This window comes from Mastigoproctus giganteus, chromosome 10 (assembly GCF_048544385.1).
Source record: "Mastigoproctus giganteus isolate SK-2022 chromosome 10, ASM4854438v1, whole genome shotgun sequence".
Lineage (NCBI taxonomy): Eukaryota > Metazoa > Arthropoda > Arachnida > Uropygi > Thelyphonidae > Mastigoproctus > Mastigoproctus giganteus.
Window position 1 is genome coordinate 217,512,427 of NC_143584.1, and position 16,612 is coordinate 217,529,038.

The 16,612-nt window shown below is 37.9% G+C and overlaps 1 protein-coding gene across 2 annotated transcripts in view; it reads left to right on the forward strand.

Annotated features, from left to right (window-relative positions):
* Positions 1-16,612, forward strand: part of LOC150079917 (MOB kinase activator 2-like) — a 262,414-nt gene that overhangs the window by 203,186 nt on the left and 42,616 nt on the right. For both annotated transcript variants that reach the window (XM_090382653.1, XM_090382652.1), the window contains exon 4: positions 13,131-13,255. In XM_090382653.1, coding sequence (XP_090238779.1) covers positions 13,131-13,255 — 125 coding nt within the window. The remainder of the gene's footprint in view (positions 1-13,130; positions 13,256-16,612) is intronic.

Genomic DNA, 16,612 nt, shown 5'->3' on the forward strand with positions numbered 1-16,612 from the left:
AAAGTAATTTTTTTACAATTCCCCACAATGCAGGATAATGGTCAAGGATTTTCTTTTGTAACCAAAGTTCCCGATATGAATTTTGAAATTTTGGCTTCAGTTCAACTTCATTTTGTAACTCAATCAATTCTTCTACAAAATGTTCACCATCGTCCTTATTTAAAAAAGGATATCTAACCCAATCTGGAATTTTCAAATTAAGGAGATCTTCGTGCAACATTTCTAGATGATTACAAAAAAGTTAGTAGAGTTTCATCAACTATTTTTTCTTTTTTCTCTATTTCCAACAGATTTGGAAATTGATACAATTCACGTCGTTCTACGTTGCGCATAAAAAGCTTTAATTTTGAAATAAATGCTGAAATTTGAGTTTTCGCCTTAATAAGAGTTACATCTTGTCCTTGTAAATGTAAGTTCATTGAGTTGAATCTAGTAAATAAATCTGCAAGATAAGCAATATCAGTTTGCATTTTCTTGGGGTCATTACTAAGGTTGCTGTTCCTATCTTCAAAAAACTGGACAACAGTATCAAAGAGTTCATAAAATCTGTTGAGACAGTTGCCTTTTGACAGCCACCGAACCTCGGAGTGAAGTAGCAATCGTTCAAAATCTTCACTGTTTTGATCACAAAGCTTTCGAAATATACGATCATTCAAAGAATGTGCTTTAATTTTGTTTATAGCAGTAATAAGTTTGTAGAGAATTGTGCAGTTGATCACAAAGTTTTTTTCGCAACTAAGTGCTGACGGTGAATGACACAATGAACAGTAATAATATTTGGCACAGGATTTTTTAAATAAGCCATAAAACTCTTGTAATGGCCAATCATTGATTGTGCTCCATCCATTGCACAAGCAAGTACATTTGTAAGTGGAATTTCCCTGTCTTTAAAAACTTTTCAGTAACCTGAAATATAGACTCGCCTTTGGTATACGTTTCTAGACATCTTGCAAATAATAGTTCTTCGTTCAACTTTTCATCTTTTATGAAACGTACGTATGCTAGTAGTAAAGATTCGTTACCTGGCAGTGTTGATGGCCTAATGCCCCTATGAATAATTCAAATGCCCCTTCATGGGGCGATATCGCCCACTTTGAGAAGCACTGATCTAGTCTAAACCTTCTCCTGTAATTTGAATTTATGGAATTCTTGATTACAGTGAAAATTCTGCCTTCATTTGTTTTACTAACCCCTCTGAGTTGCCTGATTGCCAAGCTCTGTATTCCACATAATCAGAGTTTCCTCATACGGTCACCCTTTTGGCAATTGCACCATTCAGTTTGCCTGTCTTTGGACCCTTTCAAAAAGCTAAATGTTTTTTTTTCACACGTGGTCCTTTCAATTGCTTTATACAGTGGGATTATTATAGGTTAATGTTTACCATGGGTTTTCCTGACCACACGTTTACACTGTTCGGAAAACTTTATATCTGCCTATATTGTAACTTGCAGATCTTTCTTCTTCCCCTATTGTTTTTAATTTAACTCCACCAGGTGTATAATTTATTTTGGGGTTGTTGTTCCCCAAATGTAAGAACTTGCATTTTTCTGCATTAAAACATAGCTGCCACTTTTCTGACCAGTCTTGAAGGCTGTTCAAGTCATCCTGAAGGAACGGTGCTTGGCTCTGATCATTAACAACTTTATCAATTTTTATGCCATCTGCAAATTTTGACATCGCACCTTCTATCCCTTTATCGATGCCATTTATGAAAATCAGAAACAACAGTGGTCCAAGAACTGATCCTTGATGGACCTCACTTCTGACATTACACCAATCTGAAGAATATCCATTAATCGCAGCCTTCTGCACTGCAGCCACCTAGCAATCCATCTTAGAATCTTTCCAGTAATCCCAACATGTTCCAGCTTAACTTTTTATGAAGGACTGAGTCAAATATTTTGCTAAAATCCAAATGAAGTATGTTGAAATTGTTTCCTCCATCCAAGTCTTGAGTAACTATTTCAAAATAGCTTACTAGGTTAGTTAAACGTGATTTTCCCTTAACAAAACCATGTTGTGTGTCCTTCAGAATACCATTTCTATTTAATTGTCCCTGGATTGTACTCTTAATCATTGCCACTAAGATTTTCCTTACCACTGAAGTCAGACTAACCAGTCTGTATTTACCAACTTCACTCTTGGGGCCATTCTTATTTATTAGTGATACATTGGCATTTCTCCAATCTGCAGGAATCTCCCCCATGGCCAGAGATTAACTCATAATTAATCTCATTGGTACAATACACTCTGGTGCCCTCCCTCAAAATTACTAGGTATATGCCATCAATTCCAGAAGCCTTACTTGCCTCTATGCTGAAATTTTGAAATCACTAATTTCATATGGCTCAGCTTCACTCGCACAGCCTCTTCTCAGCATGAAGGGTCTTTCTTTAGTAAAGACTAATGCAAAGTACCTATTCAATTCATAAGCAGCATCAGCTGGGTTATCTGTGATTCCCACACCCAGTGCAGAAGGATCCAATCTGAATTGCTTTCTTCTTTGTTGTATTCATATACGTCATGATCTGTAATAGAACCATTTATCAGTGGCTCTATTACAGATCAACTTGTAGCTGTTGTAAGCTTCAGTACTTTTTGTTGCTCTGTAGCTATCCCATGTATCTTTTTCTACTCTGTTGGACCGGCTAGCTCTGCATTTCATCTGCTTTGGCATCCTCCTTGTGCAATATTTTCTTTATGGTATGTATTCATTTATGGCTTTTGTGATTTTTGCTTTAAAGGTAATTCCATGCTGCAGTTATACTGCAAATTATACTCCAAGTTATGGCATACTGCAGTTATACTCCAAATCCATGCTGCAATTATATTGCAGTCACAGCATGGATTTGTTAAGGGACAGTCTTATCTAACAAATCTGTTAGGTTACTATGATGCAGTGACCAAGAAACTGGATACAAAAAAAAAAAAAAAAAAAAAAAATCGCATGTACCCTGTACGCACAAAAGATGTTTTATCTGTAAACATCTTTGATGACACCTAGTAAATTTCGAACAGCTAGAACCAAAATCATGAATGATGCAATTTACTCTCACTCCTACTACTTAATCTACCGAATCAATGTTAGTGATAAATAGGATACACATACCCGCTGCTTACTCTACCCAATCAACATTTGGAAGAGGTTAGGCCAATAGCCTAATTACCCATTTGATTGTAGTCATTTGTTGAATAGTATCATTGCAACAATATAAGTATTTGTATTGTTACAGTCATACTATCATGTTTCTGTCATGTTGGATCATGTTACTCTGTCATGCTTTGTCACAAATTACATGTGTAGCACTAAGAGATCTGCAAGAAATGACACTGTCCACACATAATACGCTATCAAAAATGACTTGGCTGAGGATCTCAATGAGTAAAAGCACGAGATGGTAGTGTAACACTGCACATTCCATTTCGCAATGAGGAAACAGAGATACTGTCAGAGATGAAACGTGTCAAGATCTACTACAACAATGAAGAGCTAATATTAGATCGTAAATTGTATGAATCGGACTTGGACATTCACAAAACAATTGAATTATGTAAAGCAATCTGTCAAGAGAACGACGATGTTGACCCTGATGAATCATGCAGTAATGACCTGTGTAGCCGTGTAACGTGACTGCGAGAAGAAGATCCCTTTTGAAACTTTTACAATCATTTGAACAGCGAGATGAATGAGGATCTAAAGCTTGCCATGCTCGACCAACTCTGTGCAATTGCAAAGAAACGTGAAAACTTGATGACCAACGAGGACTTCTGCAACTTAATGAGAATGGCCAATGGCAGGCAAAAGATTCTACTCGTACATTTGTATAATTGAGTCTGTTATCTCCCAATCATGAACCGATTTAGATATTCTTGACTGACCAAGCTGGTTGCAGAAAAATGTTTGTTTGATTTGCCTCTTAATGGAAATATATAACCTCTTCAGTGATACATACGGGTACTGTAATAATGCCTATGTTACATGCACTTCAACTAATAAGGCTGAAGTGCATGTAATGTAATGATCTTGGATGTGCCCAGAGCTGGTTTATGCCTGCACTGAGCATATCCAAGATCACTGCTCTCAAGATATCCATTTCTCTGGTTTCCAAAAGGTTTCTGCCATGGATAGCAATGGTTAGCCCAAAGCCACCCAAATGGTATGCCCCAAATCATAAACGTTTTTCTGCAACTGGCTGGTTTATGCCAGCTCTGAGCACATCCAAAATCACCTCCCGTGATCCTTTGCACTATCTCCTCTCCCAACTGTTCTTTTTGCCTTGCCCATGTTTTTTTCTGCAAACAGCTGGTTCATACCAGCTCTGGGCACATCCAAGATCACCTCCCATGATCCTTTACTTGATCTCTTCTGCCGACTCCGTTTTTCTTTGTTATGAAACAGGAATGACATCATTTCTACACAGCAAAATCATGACAATTTGATTTTACTACCATCTGAAATTTAGTAGGTGCCACCAAAGATCAATAATTTTGATATCACTTACTTGGGTTTCAGGAAGGCTTTTGATACTGTTGCACATAAGACTGCTCCATATAACTTATCAACTGAGTGATGGTACACTCAGGGTAGTGTAAAATGAAATAGACTTTGGGGGTAATTGTGTAGTTGGGTGTGAAATACTCTGAACAGTATAGACATGCTTCCAGAATAGCTCGGCCCCAGGTGCCAAGCGATTTTGTGATCAAGTGTCTTTGCCAGTGAATTTGCGCTCTCTTGAATAAATAAAATCGTCTTCTTTATTTACAGCGTTACACTAACAATCAATTAAATAAGCTTCAGTAAAGAAATCACTTTACTTGAACAGGAGGAAAAGTAACCTTCTTTCTTTTTTTTCTTTTATTTTTGCATTACTACTAACCCACTACCGCTTGGTCACAAAGGTGGCACTGCTCCTGCCTCCACGTGGCGGGGCCGGTAACCTGGAGGGGAAAAGGTCTCCCTTCCAGGGCGAAATGGAGCAAGAAGTCCGTAAAACCCAGAAAAACACTGGGTGCATAGAAGAAACCTTGACAAGGCAAGAACAAGAGGAGTCTGGTTCTGTCGCAGCAAAACGTCAAAAGACTGACGTAGGCAGAATCCGAACTCCAACATTCTTGATTATTCATTCAACTGAAGAACAACCAGTTGGAAAGCTCTCTCCATTTCTAGTGCAGAAATGCCTAGAAAGCACAATAGGAACTCCAAAGACAGTCCGTCGTCTAAGATCAGGTGACCTACTAGTTGAAGTTGCCACTGCTCGACAGGCTGAGCAACTACAAAAACTGAAAACTTTTGGTGGAACTTCTATCACCGTTTCACCCCACATTTCCCTGAACACGTCAAGAGGTGTCATCACCGAATGGGACCTCATGAACGTGTCGGACGAAGAACTAAAACAAGAATTACACGACCAAGGAATCATTAATGTCAGACGAATTATGACAAAGAAAGATGGCATACTAGTTCCTACACGGAACATAATACTTACTTTTGACAATCCCAAGCCACCAACAGTGATAAAAGCAGGCTACCTTAACTGCCGAGTTAAACCGTACATCCCGAACCCATTACGCTGCTATAAATGCCAGAAATTTGGGCACTCACAGACAGTCTGCAGAGGAGTAGCTGCCTGTGCCACGTGTGGATCCACTGAACACATTAGTACTGACTGCACAGCCACAAGACCAATCTGTCTGAACTGTAAAGAGGCACACCCAGCATATTCCAAAGAGTGTTCCCTTTGGCAGCGTGAAAAAAAGATACAGCGGTACAAAACCGAACATAACGTAACCTACCAAGAGGCCAAAAAATCCCTACCGGTTCCAAATACTAATAAGCCCACTTATGCACAAATAACCACAAAACACATATCAATTTCTACCCAAACGGAAGTATCTATACCACCAAGTAAATCACTAGCTGAATGGGCAAGGTCACTGTTGTCCCCAGTACCAACGCCCCAAACGAAAAACAAACAAAGCAAAGCCATAAATACACCAATCTCAGTACAACCTGATGCCATTCAACAGAATACCACAGTATCTTCTACTCCTGACTCAAACCAAACAGAACACATGGACTCAGAAGACAATTTAAATCACGACGAACAGGTTCTAGAACTGTTCTCCAATGAGGATATGGATACAGGGAAACCTTATTTCCCAAAGAAGGGAAAAGTTAAACTTGACCGAGGCAAATCTTCTGTCCCTCGAAAAGAAGTCGAGGGTTCCACTAAACCCAAATAATGCTTACTTTCTTACAGTGGAACTGCAGAGGCTATCGCAGTAACTTGTCCGACATCCAAGATCTTCTTTCACAATATGACCCTATTGCCTTTTGCTTACAGGAAACCAATCTGACACCAAATATAAATGTTTCCCTTCGGAAATACATAATACATCGTCAAGATCGTGTTGCACAAAATTCGAACAATCCTGCCCATGGAGGAGTAGCACTGATTATCAATGCCCAGATACCCTCAAAGCCACTCCCACTAAAAACAAACCTTGAGGCAGTTGCTGCACGAGTCCATATCAACTTTGATTTAACCATAGTCTCACTATACTTGCCACCTAACCAAAATATAAGCTATGCCGATTTAGAAGACTTAGTAATACAACTTCCCAAACCCTACTGTATCTTAGGAGACCTCAACAGTCACCATCCGCTGTGGGGAAACCACAATCTGGACAAGCGTGGACAAATCATTGAAAAATTACTCGATCAACAGAATCTGATAACTCTCAATAATGGGGCTCACACCTATACACATCTTCCGACAGGATCCACATCAGCTATTGATGTCTCTCTGTGCACAGCAACCATATATCCTCTATTTGGATGGACTATTCACAGCAATCCACTGGGCAGTGATCATTATCCTGTGATATGTCGCATTAACACAAGCATTCCCCACCTCTCTTATCGGATCCCCAAATGGAACTTCTCAAAAGCTGAATGGGATGTGTACAAGCAGCTAGCAATACTAGAAGAAAACCAGATTCAACAAAAATCCATAAACCTGGCAGTAGAATACATATCTAATCAAATACTGCAGGCAGCAGACAAAGCAATTCCAAAACAATCCACAAAAATATCGGCCAAATCAAAAGTGTGGTGGAATGATGAATGTAATGCAACTAAAAAACAGAAGAACAAAGCATGGAACATCTTCAGGAAGTTCCCCACAACAGAAAACCTCATCCGCTTTAAACAGGCAAGAGCAAGGGCAAAACGAGTCAGGCAGACTAGTAGAAGGGAAGCATGGAGACGCTTCGCATCCACAATCACAAGCACGACAAAAACTCAAACAATATGGGCAAAAATACAGCGAATGTACGCAAAATACCCACGTGTCAACTGTCCCATGCTCACTGTCAATGGCCACGATATCACAAAACCTGAGGATATCGCAAACACCCTGGGTAAAACTTTCATGAATATATCAGCCGCAACATCATACTCGCAATATTTTCAGGCACACAAAGCACAAGCTGAAAAAAAAACGTATCAATTTTGAATCAGCATCAATTTCTGCGTACAATCTCCCCTTCACAATGTCAGAGTTGCATCATGCTCTATCGTCTACTAAACTCAGTGCAGCAGGGCCAGATGGAATCCACTACATCATGATAGCAAAACTCAGCGAACCGGCTCTCAAGACTCTGTTACTCCTCTATAACAGAATATTCAAAGAAAACACGTTCCCCGACAAATGGCACCACGCGTACATTCTGGCTTTTCCAAAACCAGGCAAAGACCCTACAAATCCGCAAAATTATCGACCTATTGCACTCACTAGCTGTATGAGCAAGGTCATGGAAAAAATGGTTAACGCCCGCCTAACCTGGTTTCTAGCTGAAAATGATCTCCTAAATCCTGTGCAATGCGGTTTCCGGGAAGGCAGATCCACTCTTGACCTTTTGATCAAGACAGAAATAAACATCCGGGATGCCTTCGTCCGAAAAGAACATCTTGCAATGGTCTTCTTTGACATCGAAAAAGCATTTGACACTTCTTGGAGATATGGTATTATGCGAACCCTATACGATCTGGGATTTCGCGGACACCTACCACAGTTTATCAGAAACTTCCTGCATTGCCGCTCTTTTCAAGTTAGAGTTCACAACCAGTTATCTTCAAAATTCATCCAGGAAGAAGGAGTACCACAAGGGTCAGTGCTAAGTGCTACTCTCTTTAGTATAATAATGAATTCAATAACACACGACCTACCACAAACGATATCCACTACCCTGTACGCTGATGACTTCAGTATCGCCTGCCATTCGCCTAACATGCGAATGATAGAAAGGCAGTTGCAATGTGCTATCAATAAAATAGCCAAATGGTCCCAAAACAATGGTTTTCGTCTCTCACACCAAAAAACAGTTGGGATACATTTCTGTAGAAAGCGTAACCTACACCAACATCCGGAACTTAGACTAGAAAATCAGGTCATACCAGTGGTCCCTAGTGTTCGCTTTCTGGGTGTGATATTCGACCAAAAACTCACTTTCCTTGATCATATAAAAACGCTCCGGACTAACTGTCTTAAAAAGCTTAACATTCTAAGAGTTCTATCGGGCACAACGTGGGGAGCTGACCGTTACACGCTGCTAAATCTCTACCGTGCACTAATTCGGTCACGTCTGGATTATGGTTCTGTCGTATATAGCTCTGCTAGACCAAGCGCTTTACGTTGGCTTGATCCTGTACACCACAGCGCCCTTCGTCTTGCACTGGGGGCGTACCGTACATCACCGGTACAGAGCCTATATACCGAAGCGCATGAAACACCCTTACAGCTACGGAGACAAATGCTTTTATTAAATTATGCTGCAAAACTCAAAGGGCATCCAAACCACCCTACTTGGAATGGTGTTTTTTATCCTAAATGGGAAAACCTTTATAGAGCTTACCCATCAATAAACCCACCAACTGGGATACGTCTTCGCTCACTACAAGTTGACTGGCAAATTGACCTGAGTAAGATACAGCCTACTACCTCTCATGCAGTCCCACCATGGATGTATCATATACCGCCGTGTGACTTTTCATTCACAGCCTGGGGAAAACACACCATGTCCCAACAGAACGTGCTACAAATACATGCCGCACTGAGAACCCAGCACGGCCAGTACACACCGATCTACACAGATGGATCTAAAACTGAAAAGCATGTCGGTGCAGCAGCAGTATTTCCTAACATCACTTTGTCCAAAAAACTCCCCACCGAATGTAGCAGCTATACTGCAGAACTCTGTGCTATCCACATAGCCTTAAACTACATACTCTCAAGAACAAGACTCCACAGCGTTATTTATACCGACTCCATTAGTGCTATCCAAGCTATACAACACAATACAAAAAATGATAACCCCTTACTTAGACAGATCTGGAATACTCTGACCAAGTTAAACCAGAAGAAACAACAGGTTCTGTTATGTTGGATCCCTGGTCACGCTGGCATTTCCGGAAACGAACAGGCCGACCTAGCTGCCAAAACTGCTACCGATCCTATAGACCAATCCTTCACTACACCTATATCTGACTATAAATACATTATAAATAAGCGATGCCTTGAACTATGGCAACATATCTGGCAGAATCAAGCCAACAATAAGCTACTTGGCATAAAAAAATATCTAAAACCATGGAGATCTAGTATCCGTGAGAACCGACATGAAGAAGTCGTATTAGCCCGATTAAGGATAGGCCACACACACCTGACACATCTTTATTTGCTGGCAGCCACTGACCCACCACTGTGTACAAACTGCAACACTCAGCTCACTGTCCACCATCTACTTATTGATTGTCCCAAGTACAGTATTCAACGACAGGCTCTGTTTATTTCATTTCCCACGACGAACACCTCTCTCAGCATTTCTGATCTACTAGGAGACACACCACAGGTGTCCAAAATTTTTGATTTCCTCAAACATATAAAACTATACAACACAATATAAATATAAATTTGAACAGCATCTATACGGACGCAATTCAAGATTTAACATCACCATAGTTAGGCGCATTATGGCCTTTGCTGTCCTTGCGCCGTAAAGCCCCCAAACAACAACAACATCCAGAATAGCTCATGGGGGTTTTGTCAATGATATACAGCAACTTTGCTAACAGGAATGAGATGATTATCACTTTGTACAAGGCAGTGGTTAGGCCACACCTTGAGTAGTGTATACAGGTTTGGAGGCCTCAGTTTATCAAGGATGTAAATTGCTGGAATGGGTGCAGAGAAGGGCAGACAGATTAGTGAAGGGAAGAAAAGGGTATGCTTGCCTAGAAAGGCAGGAGCACCCTCTAATTCCCTTCACCAATTCTGCAAATTTCATAATCTGGAGACTAAGCACCTGTGGGGTGTGGCCTTGAATAGATTGAGTAAGCTAAATGTTGATGTCCTCATTCGTCCTCTTGCTGAGACTACACATATGAGGGGGCATAAATTTATGTGGAGGAAAGATGGTTGCAGCATAGATGTGCAGAAGCTTGCCTTCAGCCAGCAGGTGGTGATTGTTGGAACAGGCTTCCACTGTTGTGTTTTTTTTTGTTTATTTAATTTAATTTTTTTTTTTTTTTTTTGGCTAATGCTATATGAGCTTTCTTTCTTGCATCATTTGCTACTGCTAATTCAAATGTATTCGTCCTGACTCTGCAGTCCTCCCAATTAATAGATGCCACGTAGTGCCTTAAATTGTCATAGTCACCACTTCTGAAAATAAAACACATTCCTTTACGTTTAGCTACTGCAACATCTTTCTTCATCTTCCAACTAACGACTGCATGATTACTAGTGCCAGTGGTTCCTGTACTTTAAGCTCTGTGATATCATCTGATTTGTGAGTAATGATGAGGTCTAGAATATTCTCACTCCTAGTATTTTCTCTAACAGGCTGGTACAAATAATAACCATCAAGTCTATTTAAAAAAAATTTTCCCATGGTGAGTTTCTCTCCTATTTATTCCAATCAATCCTAGGCAGCATGAAGACTTCCTGCAAATAATTCTTTATCTACCAATTGGATAACTTATGAATTCTTAGTTTAGTAACCACTGATAATTATTTCATCTGTCTCTTTTGATGTTCTTCTATCATTCAACATCAAAAGGGCCAGCGTACACTGTCCTGCTAAAAGTAATGACACTTGTAGTTATGAGCAAAACATTATGAATATATTCAGTGTACTACCTGATTTATTCAAAGAATTAATAATGTTGACCCATCACTGGCCATAATGACTACTTCAGTGAGTCATGGAACACTTTCTACTAATTGAAAGGTAGAAAACCTTAATTTTGCATTCCAGTCTATCTCAAATATTTTCAGTTATGTTGCAGTTTGGGCTCTGTGCTAGACACTGCAATGCTATTTCTTCAAACCTCATGTTCACAATTCTTGCTTTGTGATGTGGATTGTTGTCATGTTGGAAGGTATAATAGCTACTTTCATAAAATTGCCATAGCATAGGACACAGAATTGTCCATAATATCAGTGTAGAATGCTGCATTCATGGTTCTATGCACTACAACCAGTGGATTTAGTCCATACTGTGAGGAAATACCCCTAGACCATGACTCCTCCTCCTCCCAACTTCACAGTTGGAGTAACAAACTCAGTTAGTAAGCATTCTCCAGGCATGCTCTATCCGCATATGTCCACCAGACTGGAAGAACATCTTATATGACTTGTCACTCCATGTATTTCCACTGGTATACAATCCGCATTTGGTGTGCTTTGTGTATCATGTCGGTTGATGATGATGTACATTTGTTTTTGGTATCAGAGGCATGCATGCTGCCATTCTTTATATCACTGAAATACAGTTTTGAACCTTGGTTCTCACCAGGGATCCAAACTATATGAAGATGGGATTTGGCTTCTGTTGCGCAACATCACTAGGATAATTTTTTTCCTGATAACCACGGAACTTTTGGAAAAGCACAGGATTTTGCAGCTAAACTGTTTCTCTAATTTCTTTCCCTCAACCACTTCTTTTCCAAAATGAAATCCATATCAAAAGACTATGTATGTGAAGAGTAGAGAGCATTGGGAAGATGTTCAAAGAAATATGACAAATTAATTGGTGGTATTCAGTTCAAATGCACTTCAAAATATTTCCAATATCTCTGAGTGATATCTCAAGTGACCTGCAGACTGTAGTAGGTAAAACCTACCATGGTCTGCAGATCCCCTTACACCCATTGCTGTAACCAGAGAGTACTATATTTTGAGTAAATTTCTTGGTACACTACACTATCACATAATGTGAACATAATTGGGAAAGCACTGATCTAATTGTATACTTAGTATGCAGCACTGTGACTAGGAAAAATTAACTTAATTTCTGCTTATTCTGTATCAGTGTTAGTATAGAATAAATCTTTTGTGGTACAGGTATTTTCTTTGACCTATTTTATTTTCTGTATTATATCTTACATGCTTGCATATGAACAGTAATTATCTTAAAAAAATATTGATATAGAGAATTGAGATGTGTATAATGTGTAAATCAAATCATACACTACAATTAAAAACTACAAAAATGGTTTCTTTTCAGCCTTGGAAACGTTTGCATGGGAGCACTCGTAAAATTAGAATTTCAGTGGCAAAATAAATGGTTCCTTATGTCTTTATTGAAGCCGTAATAATGTAAAGGAACTGTTATTAGTGATGAATGTGATATTGGTTTAAAAGCTGGCAGTGTTCTTATTTATATTACACTTGACCCAAATGTAACCTCATACTCTGAAGAATATGAAGACTGATTTTTCAGAGCTAATTATTTGTACAAATGCACAGGAATATTACTATCTGGTATGCAGTGATCAACTTTTGATGGACTAATTTTTACTACCTTATAATTAATTGACTTTTTTTTTTTTATTGTCTTGTTTGGAAACTTTTACACTTGCTACTGAAAAAAAAAAAATGGAATCTTTAAATGAGGATAGTTTCATTACTACTCAGTATTAGATATTAGTTTACCAGTTGTCCCTCAATTTTTTTTTTTTTTTTATTAGTCAGTTTGAATGCCTTTTTCTTTATTACTTGTAGTGAAATTTTCTCAGTATATGAATTTGATCACTTTACCCTATTAATTTAAATATTACATTCTAGACAGTACCTGTGGTTTGATGAGAAGGGTAAAAAGTGCAAAGTTGCAGCTCCACAGTATATTGACTATGTTATGACTTTCACACAGAAAACTGTGAATGATGAACTGATATTCCCAACCAAATTTGGTATGCTTTTTTTAAGTTATTCTAATATTTTACTCTTAATTAAAAATATAAAACTTCTTCCCATAATGGTTACATGTTCTTATTTTTATTTTTTTTATTAATTACAAAAAAAAAACTTATTATAATTAATCTGATATAAAATTCAGTTAAGTTCTTTCCATTCTGAAATAGTGCAGATTATCAATATAATCTACACTATTATCAATAGTTGTAACCAAATTGAAAACAGCTTTATTATGAGGGTTGATGAGAAAGTAAGATTACAGAAGCAAATATAGAAAAATCTTTATTGAAGATTTTGAAAATATACATTAAAAATGGTTTTTTTACATTGAGAAATAATAAATATCGGTTTATTCATTATTCCAGACTATATGACTGATCACTGGCAACAGCTTATACCCCCCTATACAACAGAGGTCTAAAAAAAAATAATATTCATAAATCTTGTTTACATCAAGATGATTAAAATTACAGGAGCAGCTGGAGTCTGGGGGGGGAGGCATAAATAACATAAATGTTATAAATTATGAAAAATTGCAAAATGGCCTAAAATGGTACAGGACTAAAAATAAAACTACAAATTACTAAAAAATTACTACAAATTACTAGGCTTCAAAGTTTCTTTGAGGTATTGGTGGTCAACTGAAAAAAAGGGGATATGACCAGGTTAGTATGCAGGCAAAAAAAAAAATTAAAATTATTAACAACCAAAACATGACCTTATTAAAATAATTATCAAAACATTAGTAGAGGCATATGATGCAAGAAAGCAAGCTTATATAGCTTGCTTTATAATCACCAAAAAAAAAAAAAAAAACTTATTTCACCCATCCATTCACTCCAAAAGTTTGTCCAATTCTTCCTTGAATTTATTTTAGTTATCAACTTCCACAACGACAGATGTAAATTTATTCCAGCTTATCAACTACCTTCTGGTTAAAGGCAAATTCTGCACATCTATTCTACAACTTTCTTTCCTCAATCTGAATTTATGGCTCAGGTGTGTAATCTGAGCAAGAGGAAGAATCCCATCAGCATTGAGCTTTCTCAAACCATTCAAGGCCTTATACACCTCAAACAGATCACCTTGCAGGTGCCTAGTCTCCAGATGCTGCAATTTGCAGAACTTAAGCCTTTCTTAGTATCTTCATTGATATATGAATTATATTGCTGTGTGTCCTCAAGTGAGATGGTAGAGCCATAAGCAGAAAGTGTGGAATTAAGGTAGAGAAGAGAAAAGCTGACTGGGCTAGCCGGGTGGGTAAAGTGCCTGCCTGGTAACCCAAAGGTCGTGGGTTCGAATCCCGCCTCAGGCTTGAATATTATGATGGTGCTGTACTCTCTGGTTGGACCTCACGGCCACGATACACAAAGGAAACAGGAAAAAACTGGTTCCTTCATGTATTGCTCACATCATACGATATTAAAAAAAAAAAGAAAAGGGCTGAAAACATGCTTCCTTTCAGATTTTCAGAAGACACATTTTTAATAATCAAAAAATCATTCAACTGTTTTTCAAAAAAAACATACACGTTATCATCACATTACTTGGAATTTTTTTTCCAGAAGGAAAAGGAGCATTGTTGGAAGAACTCCATCAAAAGCTGAAGATTAATCATAATTGAATCAAATTAACCATTGTGGTTAAAAGCATCAGATGTATGAAAGGTAACTGCAATTAAATTAGTGATAGTTGAGACGCCCTTTTTTTTGGAATGGAACATATAATGTGCGAAGGCATGATATTTGCTACACAGCAGATATATCTTAAAAGGAAACAAAAGACTGCATAGAAATTCATTGGAACAAGTTTTATTAGATGTTGTAAACTGTCTTGCGGAATGTGTGGGGAGGTTAGGGTTGGGAGGGTTGCCTGACATATTTCGGTAGCTGCCTTGCACCCTTCTGAGGCTAAATTAAGCCTCAGAAGTAAGAAAGGTAGATACTAAAATGTCAGGTACACCCCCACTTCCCTCAAGATCATTTGTAACATTCCAATAAAATTTGTTCTAATTAATTTCTATGCAGTCTTGCTTTCCTTTTAAGATTGACTGTTTGAAAAGTTTAAGTAAGGAAAGGAAAGGAAATAGCAATAGGCTGCCAGCCTTTCAAATGTTCAGAGTTACAGACTTTAGAAATGGAAAAATGTAAATAGTTGAGCCAGGATGGAGGCTAAAATTTCTTTGTTGAACATTTCTATTAAATAGCAAGACTAATGGCTCTAAGATAAACTTTCCAGCTTTATGTTGAAGTTGGGAATATTATCCTTATCTGGCCAATGTACATATTATTAATCCATTTACAAGGAGAAAGTTGAACAGGTCTCCAAGCAGACTTGGAGACCTGTTACCCATGTGAAATCACTTTGCCTGTTTTTTTTTATTTTTTCACAAAAAATAACTTTTATATTATCACAACATGTAGTCATTGATTGTTTCACAAAACCCATAAGATCTACTCTGGGAATTCCTCAAAAAACCCTTAACGTGGCTTTTTAGCTGAAGCTAACACATTACACTTTATGATAATGTATTTAAGACCCTTTTCATTCCCCATTAAAGTGGTACACAATTTTTATCATCAGTAATGATATGCAGAAAATTTCTTTCTTCAGAGTGTAAGGCTGAAGAAACTTTCACAAAGTGTATTTTTTTTTCAGAAGCTTAAGGCAAGTCATCATACATTCTTCTTTCGTGTTTTCAATTAATGCTGTAAAGTCCGATTGGGCACAAACCTTATAGTAACAAAGAATATTGTGCACAATACTGTATATCATTCCATATGACATTCCAGTTTGTAAGTTATCTCACGTAGTGTGACTCTCCTATTATTCTGTACAACTTCAATTCAGCAGACCAAATTTGGTGTACTGCTGTGTATAGCCTCAATGATTTGTTGACATCCCATGATAGTAATATTTCACTATAAGCTCAGCATTTGAATTTCTGCTGCATGTGGCGTGCTTTGCTCACAAACTTGAATAACTATGAAGTTCTCACAGGACCAAGTTTTGTGTCTTACCACTATTTTAAATTGACTTCCTGAATGATACATAAACATCTCTATGAATAATAAACTTTGAGGTTGTCAGATTAGAAAACCGCAATAACAACAGACATTTAAATATTAATTTTAGCACTTTTACAAAATACAGTCACAGTAACTTTAGATTCTGATCAGTCCTCATAATTACCAGTAAACATCATATTAAACATTTGTTTCTGAGAATGCATAAGAATATAGTACCACTGTGAACTGTAATAGTTTAAATTTACAACAACAAGGTTTAGGGCTGAAGCCTAAATTTTTAAATATACATTAAACATGCCTCATTTTCAGACTTTGAGATAATTT